This window comes from Morone saxatilis, unplaced genomic scaffold (assembly GCF_004916995.1).
Source record: "Morone saxatilis isolate NCDOM2014 unplaced genomic scaffold, NCSU_SB_2.0 Contig16, whole genome shotgun sequence".
In the NCBI taxonomy this organism is placed as follows: Eukaryota; Metazoa; Chordata; class Actinopteri; family Moronidae; genus Morone; species Morone saxatilis.
This window is the reverse complement of record NW_023339718.1, coordinates 8,711,779-8,726,848: the sequence shown is the minus strand read 5'-3', so window position 1 is coordinate 8,726,848 and position 15,070 is coordinate 8,711,779. Positions and strand designations below refer to the sequence as shown.

General features: G+C 42.4%; 1 protein-coding gene across 2 annotated transcripts in view; it reads right to left on the bottom strand.

The window, feature by feature from the left end:
• The window catches only part of emid1 (EMI domain containing 1), a 53,349-nt gene that overhangs the window by 3,998 nt on the left and 34,281 nt on the right, over positions 1–15,070 (bottom strand). For both annotated transcript variants that reach the window (XM_035659057.1, XM_035659058.1), the window contains exons 4-14: positions 9,206–9,295; positions 9,032–9,093; positions 8,801–8,933; positions 7,513–7,557; positions 7,306–7,413; positions 5,011–5,118; positions 2,396–2,485; positions 1,888–1,940; positions 1,716–1,778; positions 1,584–1,628; positions 1,302–1,346 (exon numbers count right to left, since the gene is read on the bottom strand). In XM_035659057.1, the coding sequence (XP_035514950.1) occupies positions 1,302–1,346; positions 1,584–1,628; positions 1,716–1,778; positions 1,888–1,940; positions 2,396–2,485; positions 5,011–5,118; positions 7,306–7,413; positions 7,513–7,557; positions 8,801–8,933; positions 9,032–9,093; positions 9,206–9,295 (842 nt within the window). The remainder of the gene's footprint in view (positions 1–1,301; positions 1,347–1,583; positions 1,629–1,715; positions 1,779–1,887; positions 1,941–2,395; positions 2,486–5,010; positions 5,119–7,305; positions 7,414–7,512; positions 7,558–8,800; positions 8,934–9,031; positions 9,094–9,205; positions 9,296–15,070) is intronic.

Genomic DNA, 15,070 nt, shown 5'->3' with positions numbered 1-15,070 from the left:
GGTTTTAATGAAATATTTTAACAACTATTGGATGGATTGCCATTAATCCAGCACACAAAATCAGGTTGTAATTTTGTAATGCCCCGACTTTCATCTGGCATCATCGTCAGGTAAAATGTGTTAATTAGCAAATGCTAGCATACTAACCAGTAAACTAAGAAAGTGAACACGATGAACATCTCTGCTTAACTGCACAAAGTTGTGAATTAAGGACAATTTATGGAATTTAGAGCCACTTTGCCTTATTTCTGTTTTAACAGCACTGTGTTATTTCATTCATTAGATACATTTTGAAGCCGACTTTCACATCCAGAAAATAAAAGTTCATGTGGTGCAGGACATAAAGATGAAATCATGCAAGGTTGCATTGTGGGATGAAAGAGGATAGCTGTATCCACTCCACTCACATCAGAGCACAACACCTCTAAACCCAACAGGACCCACCACTGACATATATGGAGTGATTTGGCATATACATTTTCTTTGTGGTTCATTTAAACATTTTGAAATATGGCCGATCAAACAAATTGATTTGACAATTCAAATTAAATGATTATAAATTTGCTTCCAGAATACTTTTAGTATATTCTACATTTGATCACTCAGTCAGTATTGTATGCTGTACATTTACATTTACATGTATATGCCAAAGTCAGATGCTGAAAAGGTGACTGTGAGAGGTAGCCATGGGGACAGTAGCTTGCAGAGGGAGTCAGACAGCTTTAGGGTCAAGAGGACAGTGTCGTGACAAGGGGACAGCAGTCCAGAGCACACCCCAAGGACCAACAAAAACAAAAACACATTAACACCAAAAGGTTTCACACACAAAATCAGACAGATCAACAGCTAAAATCACATACACTCAAACAGAGACAACAATGTAAAACAGACACTTTATGACCATCAACAGGGAGGAAAGTATGGACTTGAGAGAAAAAGAAATGCAGCTGAACACCACTTTGTGGCCAATCACAGCAATAAACATGGTGATTGTAAAAAGATCATAACCATAGCCTGAGATGTGGGTCATGGTTAGACTTTAACTAGGTTACTGAATAGATTGCATTGCATCTCAAAGTGAACATGTGATGACATAAATAAAAATATCTTACATTTAGATTGCTCTTGTAAAATGAGAAAGAGGTAAAAGAAAAATAAGGGTTAGACAGACACAGAGAAAATATTTAATGCTCAACAAAGGAATCTTAAATGTTTTTTTAATCTTCAAACTAAAAGAAAACCCCTCCTGTCCAGTCCCTGTGTCACTGTGAACTATGAACTACCACCAACTACTTTCTTACCGGCAAGCCCTTCTCTCCTGGCTCTCCCTTTGAACCTGGTGTTCCCTGTAAAGAAAGATTAACAGAAAAAATTAAGTCCAACTTCAAAACATGAATGAAAGCTTTGCAGCAGTTTAGTTCAACAGAAAGAGCAGACTGTGTTGTCGCGGGTCAGTGTGGTTTGTAGTGCTGCTGGTTAGTGTAGCTTACAGTAATATAACCAGCTATGACATGTGTTGATGTTTCCCCCCATACACTCGTTTACTCCACAATGCTTAAGGCTGCAGGGTGGAGGTGGCTTACCGGCTCGCCTCTGAAGCCCCTCTCTCCTGGGTAACCTAAAGGACCCTGAAAAAACCAAAGGCATGTCACAGAGAGTTTGGGTGTAAATTAAGAAAAAACTACTGAATATCATCAAGCTCTGAGTGTACTTACTCTCTCCCCACGTTCTCCTTTCGGCCCAACAGGCCCCTGCGTTCCAGGGACTCCAGGTTTCCCCTGTATTGAGTTAGAAAGGAAATTCAAAATGACAATCATCTGAACAAATCTGACCGTGATAAACTCAGTAAGTGACTGCAGTGCAGCACTATGCTGTGAGCGAGCTTACATTCTGTCCTGATGGGCCAGGAGGTCCTACTGGGCCTTTGGGACCTGGGGGACCTGCATGATAGATAGAAAGATTAATATTAGCACCAAGTACCATTATAGTAGGTGGTGCTGGTTTTACAACCTTACATATGTACAACACCTGTAGGTGTTTATGACTTTATATATCTTCAGAGTAGCTTTCAGTGTGGAAATGGGAATGTTTTGTTTGGTCACCTGGTTTAGAATAAGCATTTCTGCACTAAAACTGAACCAACATCCTTTTTTAATTAGAGACCAAATAACTTCTGATTGGGACAGCTGAATGAAATTGATATTATTTACAATAATAATACAATGGTGTGTGTTGGAAAATATATCAGTACAGTAGATATATCCAGTATCAAATAGCGTACATCTGCTGTACTTTTGCATGTAAATCTTTAGTGTAGGGATACAGTTACAAAAACACACCACAATCACAGTCACTCACAGAGGTAAACACAGTATGGATAGAGATAAACACTCACCGATAGGCCCAGGGGGACCCTCAGGTCCTGGTACAGGCAGCCCTCTTGAATCATGGAAAGTGTTGGTGAAGAAGGGGTCTTTTCTACGATCTGAAGTTGAAACAAATTGTGTTTGTTTAATGGAAGCTACTAAAATATATCTCCCTTACTGAAAATCGTCTCATTATCCAAACATGTTTTTATTACTGTATGAGATCATATGTATTAGTGCATTGTATGTATTACTTCATCAATTATCTTGTTGATTTTATTTTGCCCTTAAGGGGTTAATTGGGACTCAAACCTGGTTCTAGTTATGGGCTTCAAAAATTATTTCCAATCAAATCTGAAGTGCACTGCCATAACATGAATGTTATTCTCTTTGTAAATGCAGGTTTGTACTGTGGGCATGTAGTACTTCCAACAAGCTCCACCAATCGAATGGTTCTATTGTGGTTACATTTATAGATGTTAAGGGTTAGCTTAGTTTTAGTGAATGAGGCATGATTTGTATGTAGCCTGAGAGAAAGTACTCCTTGAGAAGACTGACGAAATGTAAATGTATGCATGTATTATATGAACTAGTGAAGAATACTGTTCTAAGCTTCTCAGCGTGTTTTATTTTACTTTTGTTTTGGTTGCTGATGATGTTGCCTGAGAAGCTCAAATCAGGCACTGAAAGCCCTCTTCATTTCACCAACGTAACCTCCAGAGGGCAGTGTTTTCCAACCAATACTCAAACTTTACCTAATGACTTCAACAGGGTAGTAAAATACACTAAAATGTCAGTGGTAGATAAATGTATCACATTAATTACAATAAAGTTATGTAATATTGCATCAAACTTCCCACTGTGTAACCATACACAGTGGGAACATCTGGACATCTACAACTAAATTAGTTTACAGACGGACATGAGGAACAGTGTAGTGACGTGCAAGCGGTACAGGAAGGCTGCGGTTATTGGGTCATTTTATACTGACAGGAAACACGGATCCAATCACAGCATGAGACTTGTGGAAATCAGGAGGAGAAGGAGGAGCAGCCGGAAACATCCTCTAACTGCCAGAATGTTACACACCGCTAACAGAGGTGACATCCAAAACACAGGACTGCTCTCTCTGTGTCTACTTCTGCACACTCTCTTCATTTCCTACTGAGAACACACTCCTCTTCACTACTCCACGTTCTGGCTGCTGGTTTAGGAACCCTCTCCTGTTCTGCAGAAGGGAATTCCAACCCCCTGATGCAGATGTAAAAGCCAAATAAGCCAGTGTTTTCCAAAGGAAGCTCGGCACAGAGCCCCCCAAAACCCCCCGTCCGCCCCTCCCCTTACATCCCCTACTGTTACTTTGATGTGAAATAAATGGCTCACAGTTTCGGAAATCATCATGCCAACCTCAACGTACCCACAGCTTTCTCCACACAGGAACCCAGTGCTTTACAAATCTGTGTGCTGCATTCTTTGTTTTACCACTGAATCCGCACATAAAATCTGCTGATGTGTTGACCTTGAAAGAGCCGGTGCAGGCCCCCATCTGTCTCTCGCACTCCCCCTCAGCTGTCTGAGCGGCGGCCTACATCTGGAAGTTGTTGAGTGACATCAGTGATGGACAGGTTCTCATCCCAGCATGTGAAGTCTGTGTCAACCTCAGACTGTCTCTGCCTCCATTTAATACTCTTTGATTCTGTTCTACTTGGCCGGCAGACAATAAGGAGCAAGTAGCAGTTAAAGGATTACCACCATCCTGTCTGTTTTTCATTCTCATTGTTTCTTTTGTTTATCATTTGTCCTAGAACCTGTGAGAGCTCTCACGCTGCAGGAGAGGACATGTCTGCAAGGCTGCTTGAGTCAAACCAAAAGCCTGTAAAACAACCCTGCCTGAGAACAAAGGCTTTGATTGAATTTATGTACATGCAATGATGTTCATGGAAAACTGATTTTGCGTACAACAATTAAATACAAGGATTAAAGTGCGCTGAGTTTAGATATGAAAGTCTGTATACAGATCTTCGGGAATACTACTGTACATATGAATAAAGTTGTATAGAGCCTTTTGTGGCTCCAGAATGAGCTGCACGGTCTGATAAATTGCCTCAAGTGACATCACTTGAGTCAGCATCAGACTGAAGGTTTGAAAATGAAAAAAAAAATAATAATCTGTTGGTGTGGAATTCGAAAGGAGTGAGTGTACCAAGACCTCTGCAGCCCGTGCCTCATCTACAATTGCTGCTAGTAGCATAACACACCCCCATCTCTGACTGAAGGTCGAGTTGCATCATGGGTGCCAGGTTTTGACAAGGAAGAAGAATGTGTAAAAAAAAAAAAATGTTGCATTGATTCTCCTTTTTAAAAATCAAACAATGTTTAAATGACCAGTGTGTAGGATTTAGTGGTAGATAAAACTTGTTCATTCTAAGGTAACAAAAACATAACAATTCTTATATTCAGGTGATTATAAACCAGTGAAATGTACCTACGGATATTATATTCCATTTCTGTAAATAGATCCTCCTACACGTTACACACNNNNACACACTGGACCTTTAAGACTTGTATTTATAACAAATACAAAGAGTACTTTTAACTATTTGGTATGGAACTCATAGTGACTGGATAAAGTCCAGGGTCTTACTGTGGTCTGGCTCTGGGATGTGGGCACTGGCCGGCGCTGGAGGCCCTGGTGGGCCAGGCGGGCCTGGTAGGCCCCTCTCTCCTGGGAGTCCTGGTGGACCACGGGGGCCTGAGAGGAGGGAGGACAGAAACATCACTGTGGTGACAGACATGTGGTATGTATGTCATAGCAAAATATGATCTTAAAGTTTCTTCTGGAGAGGATAATGATAAATGACTATGGGTGAAGTGGTGATAGGAGGTTAAACTATGACAAAGACCAGAGAGGAAAGAGATTAGATAAAGTGCTGAATGATACAACATAATAGTGTCTGGCAGGAGTGTGTGTGTGTGTGTGTGTGTGTGTGTGTTGTGTGTGTGTGTGTGTGTGTGTGTGCCCTTATATCTGTGTCTGTGCACATGTGGTATAAAATCAGCAGCTGGACAGAGGAGGTGAAGTGTATGAACTTTTTCTGTAATTAACAGGAGGAGGGTGTTTAATGGTCCAGGGCATGGGAAAGCTCAAATAAACACCATTAAACTCCGCAAAGTATCACTGGCACTGGTTCATAGTAAATTAAATGTTCCCTGCATACTCACCGCTAGCTTTGTACATGTGTATCAGTAATAGCCTGTAGCAGGTCCACATGGGCCAGTCAGTGAAAGTGTCCCTCCTCCCTCCCCAAGACATTTTTTATGAAGGTGGAAAAAGAGAACACTACCACAACTACATCTGACCTCACTGTTTGGACTCTCCTGAGGTAATGTTGCCCCCTGAACACTACCTCTTGCCCTGAAACAGACCCAGGCTCACCACCTCTCTGTTTATGTACTGAGGCAACTGACAATGACAGTCCACTAATTACTGCTTTGCAAAGTAATGTTATTACAGCTCTTTATTTGACACCTCTGTGGGCCATTTTCACTTAGCCTTGGTAAAAATTGCAGCACGACCGACTGTGTTTTGGCTGCACCGGGGAGACTGTAAGTTACAATCTGCGGCACAGTGGTTCAAAGTGGCTCTTCAAAGTCTATGTGACATATTGGGGAAAACAATTTTCATTTTTCCTGCAGAATAATGGTTCCCTGGAGCAGCTGGGGGACACTGTGTCAAAATATAAGTCAAAGTTTGCAATACAACTCTCCTGAAACCTATTAGAACTCGTCATAATGTACAATATCCCTTCTCCTAACATCACAAGCTTTCACCTAATCTCTGTCTCCTTTTTTGCCATGACATTGAACACATTCCAGTCCTGTGTTTATCTTTCTCTTTTAAATGAAAAAAAAAAAAAATCAGCACAATAAGGAAAACATAGCTTCGGATGCAAGACCCAGCACTGGTTTTGGGTACTTGTGAAGTAATGGAGATAGAAAAAACAATAACACCACAGGCATATGGAAATCATAAGGTCCTGGGATTTGTGTATATATAGCTCATGTTCATTTCAGATTGAAATCACATGGAGCTTCTCGGAAAGTGGGTTTGTAGTTTAACTTTTGCTCTAAATCTCATCTTTACCCAGCAGCAGGCACAGAGCGGGGATTCACATGTTCGCCTGAAAGGAGAGGCACTCCCTTCATGATCCAGAGTTAAGGAATAACAGCCTATAGCGAGAGCAGATGTTGTGACACACTTACACCGCCATTTACTCTATTATCATTCAAGTCACAGATGCCTGTGGAGTTACTTTTTTTCCCCAACAGGTCATTTATTATTTGTACATAACCAGTGAGCTCTGAATACACAGAGCAGATTTATGATTCAGTGTTTGTTCTGGTTCGGTGACCATGAGCAGCAACACATGTTATATGTAGTCTGAAAACAAATACTTTTGCTGCCCACTGAAACAGCACTTTTAGAAACATAGAAACATTTTGAAAGCCAACCAACAAAATGCCCAAATTCCAGTAAGTTACCACTCATGGGCCGCTGGAACACTCTGACGTTTACCACTGGAGGATCTGGTGGTTGACCGAGTGGTTTAAGAGAAAGACAAACACTTTGGAGCAGGACATCCCGGGTCAGGCTTTTGTTGGAGATCTCTCTGTTTTTTCCACAGTTTTTTTCCACTGGTCTTTGGTCAATACTGAGCCATTCAAATGTCTTGTTCTACAGACAATACGTCAAGTGGACAGGCAAGTACACAACTACCCTGAATTTCTCTCAGTGACACACACAAATCTTTACAACATGCTTATTGACAAACTGTGAACACCTACTAAGACAAGGTTTATTTGTTTCTCTCAGCTCACAACTGTCTGCTAACTGCTGACAGCTAAGCTGTCTGTATTTCTACTTTCAATCCTCTCTTACCTGCAGGTCCCTGGGATCCCTTCGATCCAGGGGATCCAGATGGGCCCCTTGTACCGATATCCCCCCGAGGCCCAGTGGGACCTGGCAGCCCTCGAGAACCTGGCTTCCCTAAGAGGAGAAAACAGTCGTGAGTAATCACGAGGTCTTAACTGGTTTACATCTTAAATGTTTTAAATCAACTGAAAGGCAACTATGGTTACAATTTACCGTCTCTGCCAGGAAGCCCATCTCTCCCCTTTTCACCCTGAGGACCTGTAATGAAAACAGAGAGGTGGCTTAATTGAGATGTGAAAAAAATCTGGGCTCAAAGCACCTGGAAATTCTGTCAAAGTAAAAGAACAAAACCACTTCTCATTACTGTGTTTATTTTATCGTTAGGGCTGATTTAAATTTCACTTCCAAAATACATTTTCATTAATGAAAGAAAAGCAAGAGATTGGAGGACCAATTCATTATTTTTGACTTAGCCAATGGATTTTGAAAATGATGGCGGGTTGAATGATTTCAAATGTCAATTGTAGCAGGCCAATGCTGCTGTTAATTAGGCCATAGTGATGGGTTCAACACAGAAGTCTGGCTATAGTGATTTTAGGAAGGCTTTCTTTGTTAATTATGAAGGACCCACTATTCATAGAAATAACATATAGCTGTGCTAGAGGAAAGGCAATGGAGTGATACAAATCAAATGGGTTTATTTCCTTGGGATCATAAGGGCAGCAAATTTAGTAATACTTTGACCTGAGGGTAGCACTACAAGGAAGCTCACAAAGTGCACAAACAGGTTTATCCTGGGAGTAGATTGAATGTGTTCAGTACATTTTCAAAGCAATTTGCCCACTATAATTTTATAAGAACTGTTCTGCTATGTTCAGTCATGATACAAATAACGGCGTCTATCGAACCACTATGTGTAAGATTTGAACATGTCTGATTTTGGCGCCACACGGTGGTAAAAGACATCAGACAGCAATGAGTGCCACAAACCCCTGCAACACATTGGCTGTGTCTGAATATTTCCTACTATATTTTGTGGACCCTATTTACCCTTCTAACAATCCCACAATGCGTTTTATAGACATAAAACTGCCAGCTGAAACACTTTCTAATATAACTGATACACTAAACCTTTTCTGACAGTGCAACAGGCTTAGTGAACTTTTGGCTGCAGCCAGTGCTGGGCTCGACTCCAGTAGAGAGGACTTTCATGCTCTGAAGTGTTTGCTTTCCACACTGCCACAGAACGCTGAAAGTGAGCAGCACAGACAACTGGGCTCTTACTTTTGCTAAAGGAAATGAGTGTATGTGCAGTGGAGGAAATAGGATATGAGCTGAGCAGGTAGAGGGCAGAAAAAGAGTTGCAGCTCGTGGAGGAAAGCTGCAAGGAGTGATTTCTGACTCAATTATCACAACTCAGAACCCATGACTCCACTTCATGGAAACATGCAGTATTTTTTAACTTAAAACTTATTCATGCATGACAGTGTGATATACCTACCTGCGGGTCCCTGCTCACCAGGAGCTCCCTGAGCGGGCACAGCCCCCATCAGTAATGAGGCCTCCGGTGCAGTTCCTCCTTTACCCTGAAGGTGGCGATGTGATACGGAGGCCGGGGCATTGAGTAATTGGACCTTGTACAGGAAAACATAAAACAAGTGTGGCCAATTAAACAATCACAACATATTTCTCAGTGTTTTGGATACTGTGGCTGAATGAGTACATTCCATACCTTCGCCTCCAGTGAGCTCAGCCTGTCACTCAAAGACGTGATTCGACTACAATTGAGACAATCTGAAAAACAGCAAATTGCTTTCTTTACCTTTAGGAATCAGACACTTAAACGTGTGCTATAACTTTGCCATTGTGTCACACAGTAAAGTATTAACATGTTCACAGTTCTTACTGGAGATTGGCTCTCCTGTGCGTGCAGGCGGGCGTCGTAGCGTGGATGGTTTCCTGAGTGCCTCTTGAGCTGCAAACTGGCTTCCTGCCTCTGTAACAGAAGATAAAGAGACGGACGGAAACATAGTGACTTATAGATAATGTAATACAATTTTTAGATTTGGAAGTTTCTACTTATATGCAATACAGGAATATTCTTCTTCTTCTAACAAAGATCTATTCAATTGTTTGAAGAATCAGTTAAAACGTTTGTTGCAATATGCTGCTGACATTAGCGCTGAGAGGATTAATTGTTAGTAATAATAATCATAAACATATATTACATAGTGCTTTATCTTGAGTAAAGAGGGGAAACTTGCTTCAACCACCACCAATGTGTAGCATCAATCAGCGTGCCACGGCAGCCATTTTGTGCCAAAACGCTAATCACACTTGAGGTGATGAGGGAGGGAAACATGGAGCCAGTCACACTGGGGGAATGATTGGTGGCCAGATGGAGAGAGCAGGTTGGGAAATCTGCCAGGACACCAGGGGTTCCCCTAGTCTTTGCGATAAGATCCGTAAACAAGAGTGGGAAAAGTTGCCATGGTGAATGAGTGTGCAGTGCATCGGGCCGTTTGAGTTGCGTAACACAGTGGTTCCCAACCTTTTTCCTTAAAGGACCCCTTTTCTACCATTTAGTAAACTGACGACCCTAGCTTAGTAGAAGTTTGAGTAAAAGGTTTGGATGAATTTGGAGCAGATTATTTATTTTTATACAATTCTCCATCTGTATTATGTGTTTTTAACAGTCATACACACTTACTAGGCTTCTTTTTTGACAAATTCAGTGTTTTCTTGTCCCTGACACTTGGCCATTGCTCTATCAGACATTTTACTTTACTCTATATTTACATTTCTTAACAAAAGTGAACCAAATACTGTTATATAGTTAAACCCCTTAAAATCAAGATGGCCTTGCTTCCCCCACATAAGGCTTTGGCGACCCCAGGTTAGGAAGCATCTCTGTAACAGACATGCAACTGACTTTTTATACCGTAACCACAATTTCTCTCTTAATCTTAACTATACTGTAGATGCCAAGTGCAGACATTGTATACAAAATGAGGAATTGTTCAATATTACTTTTCTGTCTGGCAGTAGGGTTGTATCAACTGTTTACATGCTCATATTGTCATGATGCTTTTTTGGGCAACAGGTCCCAATGACCTGTGGAAGGCATTCAGAGGATCTGGACAGACAACAATAGAAAAACAATTAAAGAAAAAGGGAAAAGAAAGAACGTTTGTTTCCGATTCTCAACTGATCAAACTTTCAAATATTCATTAATTGGCTGCAGGTGTGAATATGTCCTTTTGAGTTAAATGTAATGTCATCAGTCCAATAATATGGAGGTTACACAGACTGTGCTGTGGATTGTGTGAAGGTGTTTCACTGTGGCAGACACCAGAGATCGCCTCTGCGCTGTTTCTGTGGGTTGCTATCCTCCAGGTGAGCTTCTTACCCTCAGCCAGAGACAGCTAACAAAAAGTTGATGGGGTGTAGAGAGGACAGAAATGGAAATCTCCAGAGAGAGTTACAGCTTTTGTCTCTGTTACATTTCCAAGAGACAAACAGTGCGCACGCTGTGTCTTTGCCAAGTTGCTTTCCTTTTGCCTTGTTTCTTTATGGAGTATAAAATCGCAAAGCCTGGGAGAGAGGGCGTGTTAAGACAAACAATAGTTTCCTTGTGCAGAGAGAATGGGTAGTCTCGGCTCGCATTCTGTCTTGCCTTCATTTTATGAAGTGTGGGAGTTTGTGTCCCTGGGTTCTGGATGTTTTGAATGGGCAGACCGTTGTGGAAATGCTAGACTGACTCCTTTGTCTGGCCTGGTCTGGCTCTGGTCGGCCCAGGTGCTCCTGATACAAACAAGGGGCCGGGTTCAGCACCTCATTAGCCACCGGGAAGCACGTCTTTGCCGTTCAGTGGCGGGCAGCCACAGTCAACGTCAAGTGCTATCCTGAAAGAAGCCATGAAATAGCACCTGCAGCAGGAGAACAGTTTTCTTCCTAAACAGCCTCACTTATTGTAACCTCACATGTCATGATCTGTCTCTATCCACTGCAGACCCAGGAAAGGAAAATGGAGAGCTTATTGTCATGAAGAAAAATAAACGTTTGGGAACTTAAGACAGGAAAGCATAACGGGTTTAGTGATTACCCAAAGAGGGGAGAGAGAGAGAGAGGGCAAAGGAGGAGTATGAAAAGTACACAGAACACATGGTTTAAGGTAAATTGAGACCACTCGAATAATTCCCCCTCCTCAACCTCTGGGCTCATGATTTCACTGTTTTGGGTTCTGGGTATTTCTCAGAGGATTACAAGTGTAGATGGATTTAAACCATGTAAGACCTGAGACTGAAATGTTATGGCATGCGCTCTAGATTGCAGAAAACTCTTCCACATTTTGATAACGGTATAAACCTTGAGCAGACGAGAACACACACTTTGATCTGCTCTTCACTCGTCTGTACAGCACTTCAGTCCACATGGGGAAGACTGTGGAGACAAAGAGAGGTGTGTGTGTGTGTGTGTGTGTGTGTTTGTGTGTACACGCACATGCCGGGGACGTTTTCTCTGGAGCTCGGCTCATGTAGATGGCTGCATTCAATTACAAAAGAGGCTCTGGATAGGAAATCTAGCTCTCGCCCCTAACGGCACCTCTTCTCCCTCTAGAGTAAAGAACATTCAAGCGCCAAGATCCCCTCACCCACACTCGAGCTATTGTATGAAGCATTAAGCTGGCTTTGGCACAAGGACAACTGTCCCCCCCCCCACACACACACCTCTTACACACTTTCTCTCTGTCTTGCAACAACAAATTTAAAATCCTGCAAGACCCTTCTTTTCTTCTGCATCTCCTGTGACAGTGTCTGTTAACTACAAGGCCTGCGGTGTGTGTGCATGAAGGCCCGAGGAAAGAGGATGTATAGGATGCCTCGAGTGTGATCCATCGCTCTTTTGGCCAACCATAACATCATCACAGTTAATGAATGCCCCCTGATGGACCCAGCTCATTGTATCCACACTTTGTTCTCAGTGGGCTAATTGCCCCAGTGGGGGAGGTCAAAGAAATGTGTGAATGTATTTGACCTTTTGCCCCCATGTTGCACTGGGCCATAATCAGTGACTGAGTCAGAGCTCTTCATTAGAGGAATCCCCCCCGCAGAGAGTTCAGCGGGCCAGAGGCCGTCCTGTCATCAGCTCTCTCTCTGTCTCTCGCTCCACTTTTCTATCTCTCTCTCTCTCACACACAAACACACACACAAAGATGTACAGAGCTCAGTAATTTGTTTACAAACAAAAAAGAGGAAGATATGCGTGAAGGTCATAGTGAGAAGGTTATCTTTTCCCATTTCGTAATGAGTGCGTGTATTCAGGCAGTTAAGAAGGATGTTCTGTGGGATTGTTTATGCTCAAGCGCATGATGATATGCACAGAATATTATGTACAAAGGTATTTTGTAGCAGCAGGAAAAGACGGCGAGAAGCTTCTGAAAAGCAAATCAGATTTTGCAGATACTATTTCAGACTGAATTTGTCTTTATTGAGGAGTTCTGCAGGTATCCAAAAGTCGAGCTGAGCTCTTACAGCATGCAGTCTTTCCAAGCCTTTAGCCAGGGGCTAAGGTTAGACGAACCAATAAAGTTGTTTGTTGAAATCTGAGCAATAGGTCTGCCAAGCCACACATGTAGCCCTGTGGGCCTCAGATGAAGCCCCGACAGAACTTGTTCCTCTCCTCTGTTTCATATCACTCACTGCTTGAATAAATGAAAAACACTGAAGGTGAGTGAACTGAACACTAGCCTGTCAAATTAAAAGAAAATATTGACTTGTCAGTGTAGTTCAACTATAATACAATGGATATAAGTTTATTTAAATGAAATATTCGTTGTGTGTTAAATGTGTCTGAAATGCATATAGAGTTATCATTTATGATTATATTTCATTTCTTTGCTCACATTCAGTTTTTTAATTGGGAAACTCCAAATACTGACAGGGAAAACAACATACATTTGGTGGCTTTTTGTGTACTGGATGAAACTCAAAAGTGAGACACCACAATTCGGACAGAAGGAGTGTGAATGGTAGCTCGCCTTGGTAACAGACTGTTTGTGCGCCAACACCACAGACACATTCATGCCAAGTGTGAAGGGGGGAGCCCTCAATCTGAACTGATTGTAAAAATTGTTTATTTGGATTTCAGCATTAATAATCTGCTGTTACTGTTATATCATTATATTATTATTATGGCAGCTGTATTGCAAAGCTATTTTTACTGGCCCTAAAAACACATTTGGAGCTCTGCTGGTACCACCAGAGTGAGAGCTAAGGACACAACGACAAGGACTGCAGCTGCACCTCTCGCTCTACAAACTGAGGTGTGTGTTCATATGCTCTTGTGTAGGGGTTTGTCTGTGTGTGTGTGTGTGAGAAAGTGCACGTGAGACAAACACACAAATGCACACGTACACTGGCTGTATCATTAACAGGCCAAGGTCATTCCTTCATTGATACTCTCTCAGTGAAAATAGACCAGAGCCCTCATGCTAAGAGCCCAGTTAGTGCTGCCAACCAGAGCCCTTAAACACACATCTCACACTCAGCTGCACTGACTGCCTGATCCTCAAAGCTCATCACCCTCTGTGGTTTATTTGTTCTCTGCTCCTGCAGAAAGATTGAGCAGCTTGCAGACAGGCAGGCCTTAAGAAGCCTTATGACTGTACGAGTGAGACCTTTGTCGTCCTCTCATATGGTCTGCAGCAGAGGGCGGGTAAATATATGACGACCGGGTTGGAGCAAAAGTTGTGCTTAACTGCCTATAAAGTCTGTTTCCTCGAGTTTGAAGTTCTTGTGGGGAGATACAGCACAGGGCCCGGCATCAGATGTGAATGCAAGCATCAAAACACACACACACACACAGAAGTGGCAGTGAGCAGTGAGCAGACACAGCAGAGTGCAAGGTCCTGATCCATCTCTGTCTGGTCAATTAGCTGAGCTCAGCGCTGCAGCATCATTAGTGACCAGGTGCTGACAGCCAACCAGGAGAGGCGTTTATCTCTGTCTCTGCACTGCCTCGGACAGACTGAAGACTTCTGCTGCTGCCTTTAGATCAACACACACACGTACACAGACACAGACACAGACACACACACACACACACACACACACACACAGAGTCCACTCATAGAGAACACTGTACTCCTCGAAATAAGCCATGCTGAGTAAGTGGTTTCTTTTGTCTATTTTTTAATCCAGACAAAGAGACAAATTGAGGTGATATGATCCTAGTATTGATTCTTCTCTTCTCACCTCTCACTTTCTCTCTCTCTATCATTGCCTAATATTTGTTTTCCAAAAAAAGGAATGTATGAAACCCAATTATCCTACATTTTAATTGTTGCATAATACAACTCAAATCAAATCAAATTATATTTTTAAATGCAGACCTGCTACATTATGTGAGTCATGACTTCTTGACCGTATAATGGCTATCCCCACTGCAAACCTGCATCTGAACCCCAGTGTTTACTGCGCTTTCCCAGGGTCGCAGGTTTCTTTTATAAGGTGACTGACTTAAAGGGTGGGAGACACTTCATCATTTCCTTCCTTCGGAATTGTCTCTCTGCCTCCCCCCACCCCTCAGCTGGAGAGGGGAGCAGCCCACACACTGGACAGGTTCAACTGCAATTACAGGTAAGAGGGAAGTGCAGCCTTGCTATAACAATGGGTCAGATAATTGATCCCAGAGGAAAAGGTAAGCCGAGCGAGACTGAATCCTCACCTCCACACTGTGTTTAAGTCGAAAACAAATGCACTGAGGCAGC